Source organism: Ischnura elegans, chromosome 2 (genome assembly GCF_921293095.1).
Source record: "Ischnura elegans chromosome 2, ioIscEleg1.1, whole genome shotgun sequence".
Classification (NCBI taxonomy): Eukaryota; Metazoa; Arthropoda; class Insecta; order Odonata; family Coenagrionidae; genus Ischnura; species Ischnura elegans.
In genome coordinates, this window is record NC_060247.1 from 54,957,402 (window position 1) to 54,983,140 (window position 25,739).

The 25,739-nt window shown below is 37.3% G+C and overlaps 1 protein-coding gene across 5 annotated transcripts in view; it reads left to right on the plus strand.

Annotated features, from left to right (window-relative positions):
- The window catches only part of LOC124153752 (arylalkylamine N-acetyltransferase 1-like), a 194,584-nt gene that overhangs the window by 163,824 nt on the left and 5,021 nt on the right, over nucleotides 1-25,739 (plus strand). Inside the window, exons 1-2 of one of the 5 annotated variants that reach the window (XM_046527102.1) lie at nucleotides 13,136-13,238; nucleotides 14,380-14,513. The exons of 2 other annotated variants lie outside the window; for them this stretch is intronic. In XM_046527102.1, coding sequence (XP_046383058.1) covers nucleotides 14,509-14,513 — 5 coding nt within the window. In that variant the 5' untranslated portion in view covers nucleotides 13,136-13,238; nucleotides 14,380-14,508. Of the gene's footprint in view, nucleotides 1-13,135; nucleotides 13,239-14,379; nucleotides 14,514-14,732; nucleotides 14,885-25,739 lie in introns of those variants that run through there. 2 more of the 5 variants (XM_046527104.1, XM_046527101.1) reach the window with 2 other exon arrangements.

Here is a 25,739-nt window from a genome sequence, read left to right on the forward strand (position 1 = left end):
CCCATTTAAAACCGCGCCACCTGGCAATATGCACGGTCGACAATAATTGTGCAATGGACTCTCTTCCATGGTGCAATACTAAACTTCTCAATGAAAATTCCACAGTGAAAATTTATTTGCATTGGCCGGGATTCGCACTCGGATATCCTGGGATATCGCCATTTGTTCTAACAGATGAGCTACTAAGGCATCTTCCTCGGAATTTTATTGGCAAAGGATTATTCCTCTGTGGAATTTTGGAAAGTCTACATGAACTTGCGGGTGACTCCATAAAGATACGTCGCTGACTGGACCACGGTTATTTACTTGAAAAACTTCTCTACGAAAACGAATGGCTGTCATATACGTCGAATCGGACTAAAAACAGGACACTTATCATCATATTTTTAATTGATAAATCGAAAAGACTTTCCAATAATTTATTGTCTTTATTATTCGTAAATATCTATTATAATGGTTTCTTGGGAGGATGGTGCCAGATCGGAGAGCAGCATCCAGAAAATCGACATCAGCCTAATGCGGCCTTTATCTATGGTATAGCATGGTCGATATTTTACCTGACAAGTTGAAAAAAGGGAATAATTCCTCCTTCCTCCACCTTCCACTAACTTTCCAAATGAGTCCTTCCTTTATACTATTTCTGCCTAATTTTACTCAGCGTAATTTCCTTCACATGTGAGGAAATCCTCGATTCCGATCTCAAATAAATAGAAACTAACTTACCAGTTAATCACCATGATCATTTGTCCCCCAGCTGGTACTTCTCACTAACACCATGTCACCATCTCTCCGCATATTCAGCGTCCCTTTGTTAGTCCTTATCTATGGACTTGATATTTCCACACTGCTAGCCGTATTCCCATCGTTCGCCTTCCTTTCGGTTTACTTTCAATTGTTGCCATTCAAGAAATGTCTTAACATTTCCTAAAACTACTTCTGGTCAAGCTAAGTCTCCTGCTTCCAATTTTTCCAACTATCTTCAAGTGTTTGAGGAAACATCTCAGCTCTCTATCATGGTAAAATACCCAGTCTTCCTTATTTTACTTCAATCTTACTTCACCGATATTTTCAGCATGTATTCGTCCAGATAATTTACTATCAGGAATAATTTCTTTTCCTTTCGGCTCATGATCCATATTTTGCACTGCAAAAAAAAATATTTTTACATTTTCAATAACATTCTTATTTTCGACGAATGTCGGGGCAGACTCTCTGCAGGAATGAAAATTATTATCAAATATGTACAGTTTCAGTTGAATTCGGAAATGCTTTTTAAATCTTCTGAGAAAATGCGACACTAATGTGAGTTGACTGCACCAATTTTAGGATAGCATGATATTTAACCAAAGAAGTTAATTTCGAGTCAGAACGGATGTTTCATAAAAAGAGTACACGAAAAAAATATTTGTAACCTGTAACTTTCAAATACCATATCATACCATACGATATAATAGATGAGTCAGCACTATAAACAATAGATGCTACTAACAAGAAACGACTGAAATAACAACTATCGATCAAAAACACTTTTGATTTCATTCTTTCGATTACTAATCAATGATCATCACAAATTTATTCCCACCTGACGGAAGATGTCAGCTAGTATCCAGAGGCAGTAAATCCAATGAATCAAAGCGGAGAACATTTATCATTACAAGAACTACTCAAACCCTTTATCAGGCCTTTATCAGGCCTCCAATCAGGAAATTTAAACAGTCCAGACACTGAACAATCAATGATATTTCAAACCTTGGAAAGATAACCCTCCCCATAAATTAATGAAAAAATATGCTTTAGATAATTTCAATGAATTGATTTATGAATAAATAATGTTTGAATTAATTCATTCAAACTCAAATTCAAATGCGCACAAATAACTTTCCTTGCAAATATTTCTGAAATTGTTGGGTGTAGTCGCATGGACGACTAGCCCCCGAGAAATGATTTACAGATTAAACAATAGTACCAGTCGTGATATCTTAATTAATTATGCATGCCGCCACAGAATCAGTAGCGATTTGTGTATTGGAAGAGGAGAAAGTTTGTAAATGGCGACGGATAAAATCTGACATTAACGAGGAAAATAGTCGCCAAGGAAGCAAGACGCAGAAGGCTGTGTAAGACGCTATGACGTAACCTTTAGAGACTTTCTTTTCAATTGAAGTAAAGCCATCGTGTGTAACATTGTACCGCAGCGAATGAAGGTCATTATGGTCGAGTCAGAGACAAGAGAAGCAAAATGGCGTTGTTGGCTAATATTCATTCCAAAAGGTATATGAGATTTCAATTTTCAACGGCAAACACGTAAAATTTCTCGACTAAAATGGAACCTTGGAGGTATTACCAATATTTTTACATTTGAAACATTAATAATTAAACTATATTCACCAAATATTATTGTTTTAAATGCTTTACTGCTAAATGTGCCTTCCATAATATGCTCTGTAATTTCTTTTTCTAATTACCACGTGATTACTTTTAAAAAAAGCTTCCATGAATTTCTAATTCAATCCTAAATGGTATCGGATGTTTCAAAATAAATTGCGAGGTTTTAACGATTCATAACATTCATTACCCTTCACTTACAGCTATAAATGATACATAAAATTATAGAGTGATTTAAATAGCTTTGTTGGAAACCATGCCCATTTATACCCAATGTATCTTCCGCCATCGGCGAGAGAGCGATTGTAGCAAAGATGGCGGAAAGCGAACAGATAGACTTTTGTTTCACAGTTTGCAAATACGGAGTCTGAAGTTACCATAGAACGTATGCTCCGTATCGAGTTCGGTTGTTATACTCCAGGTGATATTAACAAACACGTCTCCACTACCAGCTGATCTTTCCGAATTAAGAAACAGGATTGAAGCAGCTGATGCAACAATAGAATAGAATAGAATAGAAATTTTATCCACCTGCTTGGTCTTACCTGATGTAGACATAGGCTTTGTTATATTATATCTACTCGTTAAAATACAGAGATTCAATGTTCACATTCCGTAGGATTTGAAATTTTCACGTTGGCAAATACAAACATGCAAAATTGAAACATAAGATACAATAGTATACAATTTATAAGTAGGTTTTATGAATGATAATATTTGCAAGTTTTTACTAATTTACAATTTTCCAACATTTTACAAATTACAATTCCTTTTGGGTTTTTAGAAAAAAAGAGAATTCATCGACAGTATAAAAAACTTCACTGAGTAATAAGGTTTTTACTTTCCCTTTAAATTGCCCAAGGGATGTGATATTCCTGATACTCTGGGGTAGAATTTTGTACAATTATTTTCCATTATGGCACGGACCATCACTGCATAGTTTTGTATTTCTAGTTACGACATGTAGTTTTCATATCACTCGGAGACATTAATCAACGCTTGGAAAGACCTCGCATATCGTCTACTCATGTTCCATGCGACAAATATTGAAAATATTGAACACTTTCAGGCTTTTATGTATAAATTTTTGAGTTGCTCTTTCATTTGATGCATGATTAATGGCAGTGAATTTAGTGTAAGTAATAAATATGAGAAAGCGTTAAAACCCCGCTATTCACTTTGAAACACCCTGAATAATGTAATTTTCCATCAACATATCATATTTCATGGTCGTAATAACACATGGAATAAAAAAATCTAAGGCGTTATAAGGGTCTTTCGGAAAGCAAAGGAAATGAATCAAGTATGGGAAAGAATGTAGACGGAATGCGATGAAAAGGTATAACGAAACTGAATATTACGCAAAACCATGGTAAAATCCTACTCCCAAATATGCTAAGTTAGGTTTTTAAATACACAAAAATTAATCAAAAAATTAACACACCTTGCTATATTTGCCGAAAGTAGCCATTGAGAAGAAGTTTTAAAAGATGGGTTAGATTTTACTAAAAACTGACTTATAAGCGCTGAAAGTTTCGTTTCCAGATTATTGGAGACACCCTGAGTATTGATCAGTATAATTATGAAAAATACAAGTGAGTAATCGTATTTTATAAAATAATGTTATAAGTAAAAGTATGACCGGTTCGTAAATAAACTGGCTGAATTATAGCCGGCATTGATTAGAAATGCCCTCCTATTCTTTCAGTAAATGTTTTGCAAGGCCGATTACAGGCAAGGCCTTAAGATATACTTGAAGAGACCATGGTATACGTAACACCCTTACATAACGCTCGCCTTTTTTGTGGACGGCGGCATATTCAATATAGAGCAGGGTCCGTAGGTAAGGTCAGCGGCGACTCGATGCTAATGAGTTACAGCCAAAACAAAAGAAATCCATGTTAGCACATGTTCACGCCAGCTTTGTGAAGGACTATTGGGCCATTAATGCATAAAAGCGTGCGCTATAAGAATTTTTCGGGCAGGCATGATCTTTGGAAGCATACAGTATATTCGATTGGATAAAGCATCATTGCAAATCAGACTGAATTCAGAATGTTTTTTCGCCATTCGGATAAATTCTGTAATTCCTAAGACAATACAATAAGGCTGGTCGTCTTCTGTAAGCGGTAATATGCGGTTATGTTCTTATGCGACCCAATCTTCAGTATGCTGTCATGTGCGACGGATTACAGGGATTAGAAACCAATACAATCTCGTTCACTGTAAACGATGAATCGGCTTAAAGTAGATATCTAACAAAGATCATGTCAAGATGGGATCTGCCACCAGTAGCCTCAATTCAAAGCTACTGTTTTTCGCTGCCTTCAGTATTCAGCGTGGGCTTAGTATTTTTGTGTGCTCTGGTAATTATAAAGACGCAAAGTGTGCTGAGAAACTTGAAGTTATCAACAGTGCAAGACTTCTGCCACTCGAAGCTGCTCGTTTTATAGACAAGTGGCAGGTAACCCTCACGTCGCTTAGTGATATAACCGCACACTGTCGCCCCTATTGGACAATCATCCCAATTTTTATCGTTAGCGTGGTTCTCCAATGGAAGCCTTCATTATAGTAGTTAAAAATACATGCAGATTACCTTGTGAATTTTATGACTTTTAATTTACCAAATGTTTTTTTTTTCAATCCGCGCCGCACTCCTCCCGAGCGTCCAGATAGTTTGCGGGCCGATTCCATATCCCAAAACAATAACCTGAATACTCCTCTGACGATGAGTGTACCCAAGACATCCAAACTGACACCCCATGCCTTTTTCACTCCATTTGCCTTAGACAATAATGTCCCGTACTCATTAGACTGTGTATCTACGTAAACATATCATTTATCGTATAATACGTACCAGGCGAATATCAGCGACATCAATTATTCCGCGGATAGCATTCAATGGACGGACTGCTGAAAGCTACCTCAAAGCAGCCTTATTTGGCCTATGCAAACAGCTAATGCACCTACACCTATTTTTAATCCTTTGTAAGCGGCAACATATTCAGCTTATGCAGTCTTATTAAACATAACAAGGCAGAAACCGCATCAGTATTTGGAGCCTAACTTAGCCCTATTTGTCGCAGTAAATGGTTATTTATTCTATAGGAGTAGATGAAGAAATAATATGTTTTTATTAAATTTATTGACTCTCATTCATACACTAGGCTTCATAAAATGCAAAAGAGTATGATTTATATAGTCTAGTAGGCAATTATTGAATGATTAACATTTAGACTCAAGTCCAGTAACAGATACGAACGGATGACTTTTAAAATACAGAGCGGTAAATTTATAATGGAGTAAATAAGTCGTGCCTATTGATCCAGTTCTTCGTTTATAATTGTCTTTTTACTGAACGACTCGGAGAGGCGCTGTATAATTAGTTATGATACATATTTAAAGTAACACCGTTAATTTCCTCCCTCTATCAAAGATTTATCCAATATAAAGCATTATACATGCAATTCAATCTCACAAATCTACGGGACGATGCACTTTTCATGTAGAACTTTTATTTTATTCGAACTATTTAGCAAATTCGTGTAAAAATGGTTTTAACAACGTGACGTGAGCGGAGTCCTCAATAGGTACCTGATGACCAACAGATTATCTCGTACCAAAATAAATCCAAATATGCAATAAATCAGCACGTTCAGTGAAAATTTCTCGAAAGTTAATAAAAAAAATAGGATGAAACTACAGTCAAAACGAAATTTAAGATAACTAGCCGTTGGAAAGTGCCCAAATGAAATAATTATGACGCAATGTAAAATGAAAAAAACATACAGGTATGAATGGAAGATAATATGAAAAAAGTATGGCGAGGGGAAACGATCAGCTCAATCGCTTGTTCTGCGATTTTCATGGCAACGGGTTAAACTTGCCGTTTCTCTTTGAGGATTAGCCTGGCCTTGCCCGTGAAAAAAAGATAATTCCGTCGTGGGGTATTGGTTATTTAGTCGACCTTGATCCTGGAAGGCCTCGACGGGACGAAAATTTGCAAAAAAAAGAAACGCGAGCTAAGAAGAGAAAAAGAACTGTCTTCACTGACTGACCAGCTCCTTTCACTTCACGTGGCGGAGACACCATTTAAAAATGATATCATCCTGAGGGCCCGCACCCGCAATGGGAATTATGTTATGGAATGAGGCAATTCACCGTGAATAAAGGTTCTACATGCTTCAAGAGACGTCTATTCAGCTGACGAATGGGTTCAGATTTGCATGTGTAATGAAGGGCAGGGGTTCTTCGCGACAATACTCCATGATTAACATTTCGGTTGCTTACTCAGTCACCTACCTCATTCAGGGATGGAAAGTAAGCTTAAAAAATGAAATCAACGATACATAGCATGAAGTAATAAAAAATTGTTTAGCTCTCATTTACTTTCCTAAGACGAAATGAGTTTCTAATACATCCCAAAAATAAGCCTACAAGGATATGCTCAATGTATTTCTCTTTTAGTTTTTGAAAGTCACGGAAATAAAAAAACTTCATTGCATGAACATCATCGATTTTCGATCTTAAAAATCACTGCGCCAAAATCGAATCCCAAAGTTTCTATGCATACTGAAATACAAAAATAGTTGCAATTTTCCTTAATTCACACAACATTGGGGGAGCTCTTTTCATATGAAGTTGCTTAAATCAGTAAAATGCCGTAATTTGAGATTTTTTAAAACATCTAAAAAGAATAGATTTGACCTAAGTGACTTGAGAAAGTTAAAAGATAATTTTTATACTTTTAGTGCTCAACTATTGCCACGTTATTAGTTCATTCACGCTATAAAGAGCCCCAATGCAAGTAAACGTACCTGCGAAGTGCAGATTCACAATCGAATATCGAGTACGATTAGATACTCGTACGTTCGTTATCGAGCAATAGCAAATTCAAAGATGCTAAAATACTTGAGATTTTTGAAATAAATCACAATTTTGAGTCTAATTAGTTATTATATAGTACTAAAGAATACACATTCCGACGACGAGCAAAGGAAACTAATTCACAGGACAGTTAAGAGTATGATATGCGTAGAAATTTCGAACACGGTAGCGTTTAGAGGATACGGTAGCGACGTAGGTTTAACCAAGCGGAGGAAAAACAAAGTCCCAGAAGAGAATCAAAAGCGTAATTATCATGGTGGTAGTAGGAGAATGGGGATCAGGGAACGAATTTTTAGGGAATTGCAGGGTTGCATATAGGAAATCAGAGTAGCACTTTCTTATTGAATTTTATTTTTACTGAAGAAAATACTAGAACCGAGGGACAGATAATTTTTATACACACAAATATTAGTAATATCTCATTTTGCGAAATGAAAAAAAATATTCACCCAATGTCAAGTAGAGTGGAGAAGCAAAGGAACTCGATTTTGAAAGCAAATAACTTCGTTGAGTCTTTGTGTTACTATCTCTCGCAGATTTTAATGGTGATAAAAAAGTTGATACTAAATTAAAAAAAAAATTTAACAAAACTTTTACTCCCCACTCCAGAAGACAATCGATTGCCAATGGCCAACCAATATCCTCCAATATATTCGGTTTTCCGCTATTTATGCCCATTTAGGCACCCATTGTTACACTCCGAGCTCTTATTCATTAGGTCTCGCCATCGTATTAGTGGATCATCTTGACCCACCTGATATTCCTTTCAAAAAATTTCTGGACGATTGTTTCCACCACGTGTGACTGGTCCAGATAATTTCCTGCCGAAACGGAACCGGTGCACCGCGGTGGTCCAAAATCATGTATAGATATATGAGAAATTTTCAGATTTTTATTTAACGCTGGATGACCCGGTGAAAATCGTATCATGGTTATAAACGAAATTAGCCTAAAGTATGTGAAGAAAATTATCACGCATTAAACTTGTGAATAAATAATGACAGGTGAACTTTTTAACAACTCTAACAAAGGAGTTTTTAATAAATTTGGAAAAAGATATCAAACTACATGAAACAACATAATGATGGCCGTCAAGAGGACAGTAAGCCGAAAACGATAAATTTTCATCGTTTTTATGTTTTTCCAAAATTCAACTTAAATCACGAGGAAACGAAAATCGATTGCAGGAATAAGAATCTGCATTTATTTTTTTTCTAATGGTATATGCTCTAACTATAAGTGATAATTAACATTATTATTATCATTATTCATACTTTCACCTTTTTTCGGCATGGCTGACTCTAGTATTGTACTTTTTACTATAGCAGTAAGATAATCCATATTTTCTTAAATATCTGTTTTTATCCATCCTCATTCTGCACCTTTAAATGGTATACGTGACTTTGAGAGCCACCTCACGGCAAAGACGCAAAAGGAACATTGCCGGAAATCATTAAAATTAAGAAGATTTTTTAAATATTTGGTCTTCCGTGACTTCCTTCTCGATTTCTTGCGTTCTTAACACGACGACAGACATCCCATTCCAACCACTTTGACTTTCCTCAATACCTGCAATCCCCTTGCGTATTTCTTTTATTCTTCCCCAAGATACAGACTAGGTATCCCACCATAAACCTTCAGGGCACACGGCCACGCCCTACAGACGCCCCCACCTCCACTTACCCCTCAATTTGAAAGCAGCTTCCCTTTCATACGTGTCACGGACGCCTTCAGGCCACATTCTCCATCCCCCTTATCCTCCCCGCCTCCGCCACCCTGACAGCCCCCACACATTACGTTACCGCCATACCCCCGGACGTAAGCACCTGAGGAAAGTAATGTGCAACGAGGGTTTTTCGATGACGGAATTCCGAAAAACTCAAACACTAATATCATTAATCAAGCTTAGAGACAACTTTATTTTTTTAAGCTTCTTAGGAGGAACAGAATGGATTATCACATGCGTGCAGACAACGCATGGATTAAAGGCCTTAAAGAGTTGAAGAGTTATGATTGACATTTGGGATAATTTTTTTTTATTCGGGTAAGCAAAGCCGCGTTCCACAATTTATGATCGGTGAGCCACATAACAAAAACTGAGCTTGAAACTTATCTTTTCAATCTCACGATTAGTAAATTTACCAACAAGCAGCAGGAATGTAAGCGAGCATTATGCTATGCATGACCTTTTACTTTCAAAATATTTTTTACCTCCATTATATCTATCCTTCTAGGAAGAAATATGAGGCAGTGTGTTAACCGTCAACACGAATTGTAAACTACAAGTATCCATAACGGACGGCCACGTGAATTCAATTGTCACTCACTATTTTTTAAACAATACCTAATTATGGCTCCCTCCAGCAGTATTATAACAGCTACCGTCATTTTTTAAGAAAAAGTGGCGGAAATAAGTTTCGCCTAAAGTTGCACATCCACAAATATACTCTGGAGACGAATCTGTCAAAATTAGAAAACTTCAAACTGACTGTGATTAGTGACTTCAAACTGTTGAAGGAACAACTTTACGTTATTTCTTCCACCTATATACCTTAACACACATAACTCTTTCCAAGATATTACGTGCGTTTCACGCATAAGGCTACAAGAACTTGCTTAGTTAAGTTTTTCTTAAAGGGCTCTGAATCACATAGTTAAGTATTGGCAGTCCATTTCTTATACCATCCCCTTGAATCTTTATTACCATATCATTATTCACAAAGGAAACCAAGGGAGTTTTCAGACTCTAATTCTGGATGTCTTCTACACCGCTTAAAATCCTTAGGGTGCAAGGTCGTTGAGACGGTTGAACTGGTCCCCTACCCTGATTTAGAGAAATTCACACGCCATTGGTTTGTCCTTGGTGGGGTCAACCCGCCATACTCAACGAATTGAAGCTCTGAGCGAGTTATAACCCATATAAATTTGATTTCAAAGGAGACTGTGATTAAATTAAGGGACGGTGCCCTTACTTTTCCACCGCATGCGACGAGTAGTTTTCTCGAGGGTGAGCCGCTTCGGAAGAGTTAGCGATGAATATTTTTGTAATAACTTCAAGGAAAACCACTCGAAAAGGAATGCACATGTGCTTCTTCATCAAGGCAACGACCCTGTTCATCTGGAGATCCTGAGACGTAACTGCGAAATAATAACTTAACAGCAGCGCCTAGCGCTACTCACTCGCCTGGCCTTGGTAATAGCTAATTTTAGCTACTGCCAAGGATAAAAGACTGTGTGGCTATACGTTTGCCAGTCAGATAGGAAATTCGTGCATCACTATCTTTTTAGTACCTAGCATATTAAGAAGGGCTTTCAAATGCCACTGAGTTACATAAATGGCGTTGCAAAAGTTGGCTATCTATTAACAGATTATATCGAAACAATGGAAACAAATTTTCCAAATAAATTAGGTGAACAAAGACACTAGAAACCTCCGTACATAGCCGATATGAAAAATTTGTTTTTCTACGGAAACAAATTCTCCAAATAAATTAGGTGAACAAAGACACTAGAAACCTCCGTACATAGCCGATATGAAAAATTTGAATCATTATAAAAATGTCCACATGCACATTTCAATCAAAGCAAAAAAATTATACGAGATGAATCCCATATCGCATGGAGAGCGGTGCAGCAAATGCTTAAGGGAAATGAGGGGAGAGAGAAGGGTTGAGAAGCCGCGAATGGTACTCGTGAATTTTTCTATTTTCTACCTTGCGACTACTACACGTCAAAAGGGCGTTTTATAAACAAAACTGATGCATTAAAACCAATTTAAGACTTTAAGCTAGTAAACTTCACTAATAAGTGAAATAATAAGACATTATAAATGCTTCAAGCCACAGTTCACCGACTCGAAATGAGATTCAAAACATTGATACCACAATCAAGGAACTTTTTGAGTATTAAGTAACAATTTCAGCCCCTATCTAACTACGAAAATGGGCTTAAATTGTTTGGTCGGAAATATAATTCGGTGTGGAATATTAAAGAGAGCTAGCAACTTATTCCTCAAATGTATACCTTGGCGAAAGTATGAAATCTCATTGCCGGTTAGCAAGCCGGTAATGATCACACGAAAAGAATGTCAAAGAAGTGGTCAAGTGTAAAAAAAGAAATCCGAGACAATATTAACATTCTCGCAATGAGAGGTGGTTCTGGGAGAGTAATTGGCCCTCCGAACAAAATGAATGAATATCTTACGCCTGTCTTTTATTGTTAGTCCGGAGTAAGCTCTATATTAACCAAAACAAACCAAGTTTTGGGATAATGCATTGAGAGAGATCCTGTAAAATCCTTATCCGGCCCTGACCGCACTGAAATTTGTGATCAAACAGGATCATGTTCATTCAGGAATTTAATAAACTGTGATCTCGAGCATATAAGGAACTTAATAAAACCTGAAATAATTAGGCCAGGAAATGACCTGATTTAAATCACGAACAGAGTCGATCTGAAATCTAATCGGATCTGAACTAAATCTATTCAGTCTGATAATACTATCTGATCAAAATTTAAAGCAGCTGCAGGTGATCAAAAGGAAAAGTCAAAGGAAGAGGCCTCGTGCAACCAATCTTGGCGACAAAGTAATCAGGTATATATTAATATCCTGTTTGGAAGACTTGCCGTAAATCTTTTTAAATAAAATTCAGGTGGTAACAGCCTTCCGTTGAAAACCAGATTGTATAAAACATTATTAAATCTAATATCACTCACTCAGTGATTTAAGCCGAAAGATGGTTTTGCATGGGTGGGAGTAGAGCATACATCGAACTAAACCATAGGTTTGCGAAATCCTCAAATTCAGGGTAAGGGGGCCATTTCTTAAAATCTGTTCAGTCTGATAAGACAACCTGATCAGAATTTGAGCAGCTAAGGGTTATCGGAAAGACAAATAGAAAGGAGAGGCCTATTGTATAAATAATCTTGGAGAATATTAATTACGTACATCTTCCTATCCTAAATAGAAGACTCACCGTCAACCTGACTGCTTTAAATGGGTGGAGAATTATGCAAAAGTAAACTTTTAACGAAAACCGTAAGTCGCAAAAACTGTGAAATTCCTCAACAAAAAAAAAACAGTAGTTCAGTCAACATGAAATCGAAATGGCAAGAATCCATAATGGACCGCCGCGCGATTTAAATCCTCACCCACAATGTTGAAAATGATACTTAATTATGGCTCACCTCAGCACTATTGCAACAGCTGCGACTTAAAGACTTGCCGTCAGCTGGACTGCTTCAAATGGATACAGAATAATCAAATCCAAGTAGCAGTGAATATTTCTCGGGTTTTTGCACCAGGTAAGACCCTCCATATCTCCTTCCAACGTTTCGACAAGCAACTCGCCCATTGTATCGCTTTTAGAGGAGGCGACCGACAGCTGAGGCCATTTTCGCCATGACGGAAGGGTATGGAAGGATGGGTGGAGAGAAACCCGGCGTCGGTGTTAACCTGCTCTTAACAAAAGGCGCCAAAGGGACCACGTCCCATCCGACGGACGAAGTGTTGCGCTTGAAAAGTCCTCCACACAACTTTCAAGCAGGAATCGGGCAGTCTCTGAACATTCTCAGCATCCAAGAGTTTCATCCAGCCTCAGAGTTTCCCAGCATCCAATCGTTTGAACTCCTCGTGGATCTTTTCGCTCTTCCACCCTTTCCTGTCTATACTTCCCTTCACCAGTGCCCTCCGACGAGCAGCGGGCCGGTCCAACCCCATCCGCTTCCTCAGCCCTTTCGTAGGCAACCCCCCCGCGCTCACAGACTCCTCCCTTCTATGGAGGAACTTCTGGGAGAAGGGGCAATCTCCCCTCCTTAACCATTCTTCCCCACTTCCCCCTTACCAGACCGGACGGGAATGTTTTTAAAGAACGTCCGCAGCACACGCCTAGGCACATACAATCAAGCACACTTTACTTACACCTTAAACCCGTGCTTCGGACCACCGGACATAGGTTGGCCGCGAGGTAAGTCAACTTTTCACCACGGTTCTTGAGGATGGTTATTTGATTTTTATTGGCGAATGCGAGCCAAAAATCGGGTGAACTTTGTAATTGCGCATGCGTTGAAGAGTTTTCGATTGTGGTGCCTGTCGCTTTTGGTCAAAGTTTTTGTCACGCTTCATTCTGCAGTGTCTTTCTGAGTTTATCCAATTTCCTGTGAGGATTATTAAAACTTATGCCCCAAAATTATTTAATTAATAGCGCTACCTAGTCAGCATTTCATTTCGAGAAAATATAATACTAATTACACGTACTTAGTTGCTTATCTAAAAGTCCTAGGTGAAGTCTTTGGACATCTGCAAACATAATCCTCGAAGTGCGAATTGGTCCAGGGAAAGGAACGCGCCCTACCCTGAATTTGTGAAATTCGCACGCCTTGGTTTAGTTTGAGGTGAGCTTTACTTACGCCTATGCATACCAACCTTCGGGTTAAAGCACTAAGTGAGTGAGAGTAGGTGTAATAATATTTTACAATATCTGGGTTTCAGCAAGATACTTTCATTCCCTGAATTTTATTTACAATTCATTATTTGCAATGTGGATGCTACAATAAAACTAAGAGCTCTATTTTCCTGCAATATGCATTTTTTTAAACAATGAGTTTGATCTTTCGCAGTTTTTACAAATTTCAAAATGAACAAAGCTACATTTTCACGCATACAGTAACATTTTGGATTCTACCATAATAATTTCAAAACTAAATTTTAAAAATAATTAGAAATAAAAATTTTCCTGCCTTATATTTCTGTTTTGTCTATATAAATACTGAACTTTTACTCAGCAAACTCACGAAGTTATCAGTCTAAAATATATTCAAAGCATAAAACACCTTGCAGCACCCTGTTAGATATGGATGACGTAAACCAGATAAAATACAGAGCAGCTTTAAATTTCAATGTAATCAGGGAAACTAAAAACTTGACCTCGAGTAACAGACACTGAACAGGTCTTCAAAGTGGCTGAACGTTGGTCTTTCGTCGGCTTTCGCTACGAAACGCCGGCTGATCAACGAATAGGTCCACGAAGAAACCACGAGAACTCTTCACTCAAAAGAAAAACACTAAAACTAAACTTAACACTTATATTCCCTTTGAAACGCGAGAAGACTATTTAGCGGGAAATATCCTGTCGCCTTCACACTAGACCAAGGAGGACTCACGCGGTTGGCCGTCTTTAAAAAAGTTTCGCACTCGCCGCGCGGACGACTCCCCTAGTCGGACGGAATTCACCGAAGATGAGGTAGGTGGTGGCTCTTCCCTGGGCCCTTCTCTCGCCTTATACAGTTGTTTTCGCGAAAAAAAAGTTGACGGGAGAAGGAGGAGGAGGAAGAAAAAAAGCGTGGGGTGGGTGGCAAAGTCTCGCGAGGAACTCGTCCCATTTTTTTGCGATAGCAATCGATGTAATCCCCACCGTCGCGTCACCGGGCGCTCAGCAGAAGAGTCGACGGTCTTCGGCGGTCCCACTTCTCCGCGTTCGGCGTGCCACGAAATGGCAGATGCCACGCTGAGGACCCTCTCGTACCACTCCGGCAGGGACTTCGTCGCCCGGGATGTGGTCCGGAGCGGCAGGTTTAGACCGAGGAGACGCCGGAGGAGAAGGATCGAGAAAAAGTAAGCAGTAGCAGGCTCAACTTTTTGTGTAGCAGCCCCGCGGATGTGTGATTTTAGAGAGTGCGATACCGTTCTCGGATGGAACCGGCGTGATCGTCCGTTGATGCCTTCGTTCTTTCCGAGTGTGTGCTGAACGCATGCACCTGGATCGCGTGCCGATTTGCTTTGCAAGGAGGGAGAAAGCGGGGAAGGTTAGGGGAGAGGATTATGGCTACGGGTCTATGAGCTTCCATTCCACCTCGCTCAGCAGGCGCGAATACTCGCTGCAAAACACCGATACATAAGTTTCCCAAGTGAAAAGGTGTACATGCTCCCTATTTTAGGATTAAGGATTTAGAATTTTATACTTAGGATTTAGAGTACTCAATCAGTGAAAAGGGATAGTAACTACGGCATATTTATGGACCAAAATTATTAGCACGCACTGGATCAATATTGTTTATTTGTGGACATCTTTCTTCAAGAGGTGATGGAACATTATAAGTGCTCTTCAGAAAGCGTTGCCCGCAGTTGAAATATAAATCAAGCAGCTTCAAGTCTTCAACATCGAAAATAAGTGCTCTTTAAAAATAATTCGCGGTTAAATTTAAAAACGGTTTAGTTCACTTGAATTGTGGATAATGATGGTAACTTTACGATTTTCACGAATGATTTGCGCAATTTCGCCCGTACTCTGGGCACAGAGACTGGGTAATTAACTTTTCAAGGCGTTAATGGTAGAAAGAAGCATAGATCTCAATTCATTTAATTATCATCCGATTAATTACGATTTGTCGAAATAATTTTGCGAGTGCAAGGGAAATAGAGCAGTTAAAATTTTGAAATGTAAATTCAGGTGGTAGAGACCAAAGTTAAGTCGAGAGCTCGTTTGCAGGTACGATATAGCAGTTCCATCTAGCGAAAACAATTTCATACCTTCACAGTCAGAACCACAGCGGTTATCATCACTCCATTCGTGAAAACATATGCCTGACGGCTACGCAACAATAATGGACAGTATGGTGAATAATGGATAATAACACAGATAGAAATTAACCAAAACAATTATATTTATATATTCACATATTTGTGAATTATAAGTACAATTATTTTGGCTATTTTCGCTCATCTTTTAAAGCTATAATTCCAGAGGGGAGCTGAGATAGTGAGCGACAAAAAGATTTAGCGAAGTGGAATTCAGATTCAAGAAAATTTCCAAGTAAAAACAATATTCCCTCTTTACATGTACCAATAATATTAACAGAAATTTGTTCCCATGAAAATATGATAGATTCACGACACCTATGGATAATTTAACAAGGTAAAAATTATCACCAAATTTTAATAAAATATTCATCGTTTATTAAATAGAATTACGAATTTTTGGGAATTTGATACATTACTAGGTTAATGTTTGGATGCTACATTGTAATAAGTTGTGCCGATGCAATATTATAACATAAATACGATAGAAACGATCGATTACTAGCTAATGCAAACTACTGCTAACGTCAACTGAGGAATCGCAACCAATTTTTTAGAAGAACTAAGAAGAACTAAGTGGGACTCATAAAAAGAAAATTATTCATAAGAAATTTGTAAATAGCAGGTATCGCTTAGGTCAGACCATAATCTAACATGATACATATTAAAACTGAACCACATAAAAAACTGAAATTAATTACAAGACTTATTAAATTTTAAATCACATGACGTAGCATTAATTCAGTGTCAAAAGTCCAAATTTATTAAAAATACCATATTCTATAAGTCATGATCATTGACAATAGAAAAACATTTTATGCACCACCCGAGAGGTGGCTAATAATGCCAATATCAGCCATCAAACATGCATTAATATATAATCAATCAATTTTAACACATAAGTACCCGCCGGTGGAGGGTATTCCGATCTTTAACCAAGTGAAAGATAGAATTGAAATATTTCATTACTTTTATTAAACCATGATCACTAAGTGAAATCAACTGTTGAATAAAAATGCATGTTCATAAAAAAAGCTATGAGGTGATAGAATCGAAGAACACCTTTAGGGGTAACACGTATCGAAGAATATCCGCGGGGAGTATCGCATTATAAATGATAATATCGGTTTAAATCGATTGCTTCGTACGCGTTTGTGATTCGATGACGGAATAGAAGGTGCCAAGTGGAATGAAAGAATGGATAAATGTAACATCCCTCTCACGTTCACATTCCCACAATGAGAACTGTTTATGATTCTAACACAGCAGTGATGACACCGGACACTATAACGAATGGAAAATTAGTATTTCAGTCAGCGCTGGTGATACATTCCCCTGCCTTACTTACAGTTTACTTGAATAGATATCTGTGCACTTGAGCAAATGAATTCAAGCCATGACCCTCGGACATACTCAAAGGAAAGGAACTTTCCAGCGCCCAGGTTTCCAGCGTATGGAAAAAACATTCAAAATGCAACAAAAAGTCGAACTGGCAAAAAATATTAATACGCACAGTCGACAGAAGAGGAGACGAAGACGAGCAATTCTGATAAATAAGGTATGCCCTAGCGGGTAGAATGCACTGAGGAAACTTACGTCCACGAACAGGTTGGGCTGTAGGATTGTTTTCATTTGGGCTCCGTGGCGAGGATTTCCTCTCTTCAGATTCGTATTTGGACTCACCGTGAACACAGAATGCGTATGTGGCTGCCCAATGCCTTATGCCATGCGTATAACCCAATGCCTTCACGCGCTCATTTTCAAACTACTTACGATTGAAGTAAATTTCATTAGACCAAGTTTTTCTAGAAAACTCTTAGCAAAGTGTTATTAGATTGAGTTGCATTCTCGTAATTCTTATAATTCGATAGCATCAATAATTATTGAATGATAATTCTTAATTATTGTTCAATGATAAACAAAAATAATTAAAAACAAGCACTGCAATAATTCCTTACTTTTCTGAAAAGCCACAACAAAAAGTATGCCTATTTTAGAAAATAGCTGCTCCAATTAGTTGAAAACTTGTGTAAGAGCCCCGAAAATTAGAAAAATTATTTAAAAGAACATGCTAGAGACCAAAAAATACAAACACCCCAAAAACGAGGATAACATGCCATCTGTAGCAATCGGAATCTTCTTTTATACATGCCGTACATGCCAAATAAAGACAGCCGATCATAAGAAAAAAAGCACTTAATCAATCGCGAATTCTGTGACCTCTTTCACCAAATTTTAATATGATAGGATTAATGGTGTTGGACTGAATTTGCGAGAAAATTAAAGTCTCCCTGCTGATACGTAATTTAGGAGCAAATCACCATAACTTTAATCGGAAATTCCCTGACATAAACGTTAACCCTCACTCTCATGCCTTATTTAAGGTAATTTTGATAGCAAATAAATTATCTAGTAAAAGCTCAATTTCTTACGTTCTGAACACAATTAAAGATAGCGCAGTCACTACAGCTAAGTATTAGGTCATTAAATCCGCTACTTAGGATCAAAAATAAGTTAAAATTGCAGTTCTCTGCACGGTTTTCGGGTTGGCTGCATCGGCATTGAATGCAAGATGACGTTTCGTGGCCTATGCAAGCCACATCCTCAGATCAGATCTGACCTCTACTCTCAGACCTGATCTGAAAATGGGAACACCATAGGCCACGAAACGTCTTTTTGAAAACAACATCGACGCAGCCAATCCGAAAAATATGAAGCTGCAATTCAGCACAGCGAAAATCTCAAGCAGAAAATAAGTTAGAATACTTAAATACTCATAAGATTACACAAATTAGATTAAAATAGAGTAGCAATAAGTCTTACTATAGATATTATTACTATTTACAAGAAATAAGTCTTAAAGGATGTTTGACACACGACTTTTCGTGGAATATTCCCAGGAACCTGGAACTTTCCTAAGCTGGGCAGTATGGTGAAGTGAAGAATTTGGCATGCTTCCTATGCTGCGGTCCATAGAATATTCTCGACGCGACCGGAGATTGAGATACTCTCAAGGCTAAACAAAGGTATCTTTGGAAAAGAATTTAAGAGCGCAAAGTAAGTGAGGCATATAGACGAACGCGATGTAAATAAAATACTAGGTTTGGTTTGAAGGATTTCTGTGATAAACTCATTCCATTTAAATACAAATACTGTCCTCATCTAGTACTATCAAAAACTATTGGTTTTATTTTTCGCAAGCCACTACATTTCTAAGAGCGGCAAACCACTCGCTCAACGTCAAAAGGGTAATAGCTGAAACACTATACATTTTCCAAAATTATAGCCGATCTCTTATATTGCAAGATGCCGATCTCTTATCTTTAAGATGCAATGAAAGTTAGTAAGGACCAAGTACACATTTATAATGGTAAGGGTGAATCAGCGTCTTTATTGATATTAAAGTTTATATGCGATTGCATTTTTTAGACTCTTCAGCCTAAAATACTCGAGTTCCAACTGTACCAATGCCATTACTGAGTGAGTGGGAAAAGAATATGGAATAGCACAGGGAAAAGAATATAACTCCCTGCACCATATAATATTCATATGCGCATACTATTTATTCCTGTTTCTTCCATTAATATAGTTTACCCTACCCACGCTAATCAAATGGATCATAAGTTGAAGTACTTATAGTGAAAGATTCCAACTTCAATTGCAAGAGATTAAACTACTAGAGTATAAAGATGTATATTTCGTAAAGAGCCCCAGATGTATTTTTTTTCATATTTACGACCGATTTCATAATATAGTAGAAATTAAGACCTAGAATTGATAATGAAATCGTAACACTTTTTCTCAATAGGAGATCTTCACGAAGTAATTTCACTGGATAATGATACCAACTTAACCAATGGAACCAACCACCAATGAGTTCATTACTATAGTGCGTGGCAAATAATCTATGCTGTTTGCAGTTATTTCAGTCATAAAAGGACTCGTAATGTTTCACAAAATTATATTTTTTCTTCTAAAAGTATAAAAATCAGTGCAATGTATTGCAATCAAAGGGTAAGCGACATTTAAAAAAAATCAACTTATCAAGAGAAAGGCATTTTCATCTAGATGGGCAGCTTATTCTTTTTTTCTTTCGACTTCATTTCATAAGGGTGAGTAATATTTGAGGAATGGAGAGCTGCGTCAAACCAATCTTAGGATTGATGACTAATGATGATGATGATGATTAGTATTTACGATAATTAGCATGACATTTGATTCGAGGGCATGTGGCTTCAAAACTTTCAGTTTTTAAGTGCGAAGGAATCCTCCGAAGAAATAGCCTAGACCAGTTCGCAACATGACTCGTCGTCTCTGTTTATCTAGGCCGCCTTCACGTAAGACCATTACATAAGAAATAAAACTTGCCGGTGCTACACTTAGGTCAATGGCACAAGTGGCGGTTTTTTGTCGCGACGCAGGTCATACATCCGATGTTCAAGTCCTAATACGCACATTAATGAGTCTTGGCCCGCTTCTCCACGAATGATAATTAAGCTCAGGGTTTTACCATTTTTTCCTTCATGATTTGACCAAAAATTTATGAATTTAAGCTAATATGTGTTTTGGAACTGTTAAAGGCAATTAAAAAAAGCCGTTTTAATGGCAAATTTCAGCGAAAATTCTTAAATATAGGTATGTGTATATTATACAGTTTTCAGGCTTTCATATAACTTTTTAGACAATGCAGAACATATTCGTACATTGGAACGTTGAATTAAAATAAAAGGAATAATTAGCACTGATAGAAGATCATTTACTTTCCCTGTCGATACATGGACTTTATTTCTCGCAATAGATTTTCACCCACGCATATTTCACTGCTAAAAATATTTTCTTTATATCATTACAGAAAGTATATTTTTTAGACAGAAAAATAAAAATTTCATTCTTTGAAAAAATTCAATCCTTCAACCAAATTCGTAATACCATATATCCTTCCTATTGATTGCGTTGAAAGTTTTCATCTTGTAGGCACCACTTATCATCATTTTACCTTCTTCCATTATCGATGTTTGATTTGCTATTTTTACCTACTTTAAGAATATTCATCCCAATTTTTTCATTTTTTGTAGCAAAGAATCCTCAAAGAGAATATACCACTTTCTCGGAGAGCTACCGGTAATTCGTAGAGAAATAATGCGTTGACGCACCGAGCCCCAAGTTCCTCCTCCCATTCATAAAAGCGAAGTGCTCAGTGTAACAAAGGGGTTTCCCATTAAATAATTTTTGATAGTGTAGGAATAATTTTAAATCAGTCGCAGCGACGGCAGAATAAATATTAACAGCAAAAACGTTACTTTGAACAGTACATACTTGGATTGCTATGAGCTCAGCATCAGCAAATGTAAAATAGAAGTTAAAGATTTTTAGAAAAAGTATATTATGTAACAAGCATGGTTAATAGCAATATCCTCTGCATAGAATAAACCAGAAGTTAGTAACCTTTTCATGCTGACGGATCACATGACACCGCAACCACGGCCATGTAACGGATAATATATTGAAAGATTGAAGTGATACAAGAGAATTTAAAATTATAATTACTCCCTGTATAAATATGTCACTTTTATTACGAAGGCTGTGACCGAGAGGGACTCTAATAGCAAACTAAAAATAATACTGGCAGAGCTATACACTGCACAGCACCTACTTCCCTCAACCAGTGCTAAGAAAAACTAATAATCATCTCACTTTTAAACGGAGTTGCGAGAGCTTATAGGCAATCCGTGCTCTTTTAGAACAGCAAAGTCTATTTTAATGCATATGATACTGGGTATACAACCCATTTCTTCTATATCTCTCTTCCTTTCTCGTCCTAGCATCCGTACCTACCTATCAGGCGTGTTCCGGTAGAAAGAAAAGTATCTTCATTTTTTCATTGAAGAAAACACACCTTCACACGTTATGGAGAAATCTCAGCTCACTCTTATACCGCTCCAAACCATCGAGACCCCTTTCGCTATACCAACCATAAGCCAATGAAGTAATCAGATTAATTCCAACCGAATGAATTCATCAGGAAGGAATTTTCCTCTATTGCTCCATATAGCGCTGGTTTATGCCGGTTCAAAAATGATTACCTAGAGTTAAACATAATTTGTCTCGACGCAAGCAAGTTTTTGTCAGGGCCAAGGACAACGACATTACAGGTAATACAAAGGTCATTGACTTAAAACATAATGGAACTAAGAACCTTGGTACGACCATGAATGCCAACTAGCGATCGTGACTCTTCGAGTCCGGTTGAGAAATGAGTCGCAGCACCAATAAGTGCAAAAAAAAGGTAAAATCGCTTAGCAGGTTTAAAGAATGCCTCCCCGGACACTCGACCTTCACGGCTTGAGAGAAAGAGAGCTGTGTATTTCCCCTTCGTTCTTGGTCATGGTCGAGGTCAGACAATGCGATTCTCTGGTTGGCATCAGCTTCAATCTCAAATTGTTGCATTTAAAGTATTTTATTGCATCAATTCTTTATACAAGCAGCCGGGAAAAAATAGAATGGGGTCGTTCAGTCAGACCTTTAATCGCAAACTCACTGAGATAGTTTTTCGTACATAATTGGGGAAACGTAAGTTTTAACGAAAAAAGCCTTCCTCGCTCAGGAATTTTCTCATGAAACAATCACAGATACACTAAGATTGTATGTTTCACAATTTTTTAAGCAGTCATACCCATATTTCGACACTGAAGACTATGCCATTCTCAAAAGTATCCTTTGAGATTTACTTTGTTTATAGTATCGAAACCTGGATCAGACCATTAAAAAGTTTGTGGAAAATACAATATGAGTGCATCTGAGATTATGTTTCCTGTTACACAGTTCCACCAAATATCCCCATCCACCCTTAAGTAGGTCATTTTCTCATAATTGTAAAATGAAAAAATACAAAAGTTGCCGCCCACTTTTTATGAATAAGTGACGTCATTTAAGTTATAAAGATTAAACCGTTCAGGGTTCAGAGTGATTACTGACGGAAAGAATCGCTAATTAGAGTGTTTATGGCAACGAACCGCATGAGCGAGAATCAGCCCCTCAGCTAGTGTCATTGACGTCATGAACTTTTCAGCGAATGTGGTGAGCCCATCGATATTTTTCTGCTACTAGCTGGAAAGGTAGTCGACGGATCGAAAAACGGAAATATGCGAGTCACTTTATTTTTCAACCATAATCGCGATCGAAATTTGAAAAAAATGGTGAACAAGCCCTTCCCCAGAGCTAATGAGAAATTAAGGAAGGAATAACTCACAACTCGGCAAGCGGTGTGACGCACAGAATTTTCATGAACTTTCGCAACTTTCAAAAGAATAATGTTTGCAATAATTTATGCAAAATTATGATAGTAAATAGGTTTCTTAGCACTGGTCAAGACGACTAGGCGCGGAATAGCGTACAGCGCAGCTCGCCGACTATGAACACCCCATACAATAACGATAAATAATTTTACCTTGATACACTTCTGTGGTTTAGGCAATACATGCTCAAAAGTGTTCTCATTTCCTAAACATAGGTATATTTACTCATTTAAAAACGATTACTAGAATGAGTTTTCACCAGATTTCTAACGACAGCTCGTTGATTCTCAAATAGAATAAGATCACAATAAATAAACATTGAAGGTTATATCTTCATGACTAAGGCCAATTACATACTTTCACAAAGCTTTCTCTGCTCGTTAAAAATCTGTTAGAATTTAATTACCTTACATAATAATTTACATACTTTACTATGTAATTTAACCACGGTTAGCGTTGAACTATTGGCATCTTTGTCTGCCGGTTTGATTACCATCTAATGTCGAGTATGCATTGATCACCAGGATTGTGAGAGAATAAAAAATAAATGAGATACTTAAACAATGGTCAAATAACTTACACTTCAAATTTACCATTGCAAAGTTATGTCACATAAAAATTTTAAGAGATCTTATCATTATTCTTTCAAATTCACCTCGGCTCAATATGCCATATGCAATAAGCAAGGAGATGGAGTAAATTATTTCAATTTAATCGACACAGGACAAGATTTTCTTTGATAGCCGGCAATTCCTAATTAATTCATCATAGAAAATACCTATGGTGAGAATAAATTTGATTCTTTGCCACAACATATATTCTGAAAAAAGAGGAATTTTTGAATATTTTAAGACCGGTTGCCAGTAATAATGGCTTTTTACCTTTGCTCTCGGTTGATTGGTAGGGATCTCCTGAAAAATTAAGTATTCGGAACTACAGTGGAGTCCGAATACTCCATTTTTCTGCAACTTATAACAAAGAAAGAAAATGTAGCAATGGAGTTATCCCTCAGTGACGGCTTCCGGGATGCTGGACAACCTTGGCATTCAGCATGTCGGGAAATCTCAATGACAGCTTTCAAATTACAGATTCAAGGTTTCCAAGAAGGTTTCTAGACAAAAAACAAAGAGAAAGCTTATCCAAGTCTTGGGTAATAAATGCTACCAGCTAGTGATTAACCAACAGCAGACTTGAGCGAAACCACACCACACAATTTAGCCCCATCAAAAAATCGGCACTTAAAGGTAATATGTTATGCTAAACTAACAACGAAATATTCAACCCAATGATTTCCTTAGAGGAGGAAAATATATTCACAAATATTATTAAGAAAATAGCATTGCTATGGCAAAATGATATTATAAATTCTTACATAAACGCAATTAAAACCTTTTCGTCTGACATTAGGCTCTATTACGAGCTATTTTAATCGTAGAAACCCAAACTTCTTCTATCAGATAACAATACTTTAAAGACGACTACAGGGCTGAGGAAGAGACGAATAAATAATATAAGAAATTATAATAAAAAAGAAAAAAATCTAAAACAAATATAGATTTTGATAAGATGTTGAAATTCACTGAATTTTATTTTTTCAATTACCCTTACGCCATTTCGGAGACAATAGAATATTGCTGATAAAATCATCATTTCACTATAGGTACTCCCGTTAGCAGAAAAAATTATTGGCGAGGGAATGTACCCATTCAAAGAATAAACAGCAAAAGGCGATTCTCTGACGGAAATATGGTCATAGAGTTTCATCAATGCTGACATTTTTATCTCAAGAAAAATTAATGCCACACGTAAAGTTTCAACAGAAGTTAGAATACACGAATCTATCGAATTTTAAGTGGGTAATAAAAAAACTTTAAAAGCCAGTCCTCCACCAACTTGCAGTGCCATATAAAGAACAGCCCTTGGTTAAACCATACTGAGTATAATCCAATTTTCAACAAATACCACACAGTATGACCACATCAACCAATAGCATAAGTTGGTAGAGAGAACAACTCACGCCCGTTTATATGAGAAGCACGTGAAGACTACGCCGGATTTCAGCGATGTTTTAACAACCAGAAAATCGTACCATGAACACTTAAATTGTGGATATCAGACTACTTCATACGGATTGTAATGTAAGACCCTCCAATCCGCACCCCAGTGCTCTACACATTCGGCCACTTCGTCTGATTTCAATAATATCACTAAAGGCCCTTAAAAGACTTGATATAAATTATGCAAAGGAAGAACAGATACGTCCAGATCCGTTAGTTAGCATCCTGTATGTCAGAAAATATCTAGAGTACGGTCCACTAAAACTGAATCACTGAAATTAATAAATCAGTGGGGTTACAGCATCAAGGGCTCTGAAAATATTTTTAAAGAAATACATTCACAAACTGCAACATGGGAGCGTGAATGTTTCGTCTTTGGTCACAAAAAATGAAAAAAAGCAATAACGATTAACATCACCAAATAGCAAGCTAATAAATACAAATCTTTACATGTCGGTCAACACAGATCTATTCTATCTGAATGTTGAGGAGAATTTATGAGAGCTGATCGAATATGCTCAATTAGGAAACCTTACACAT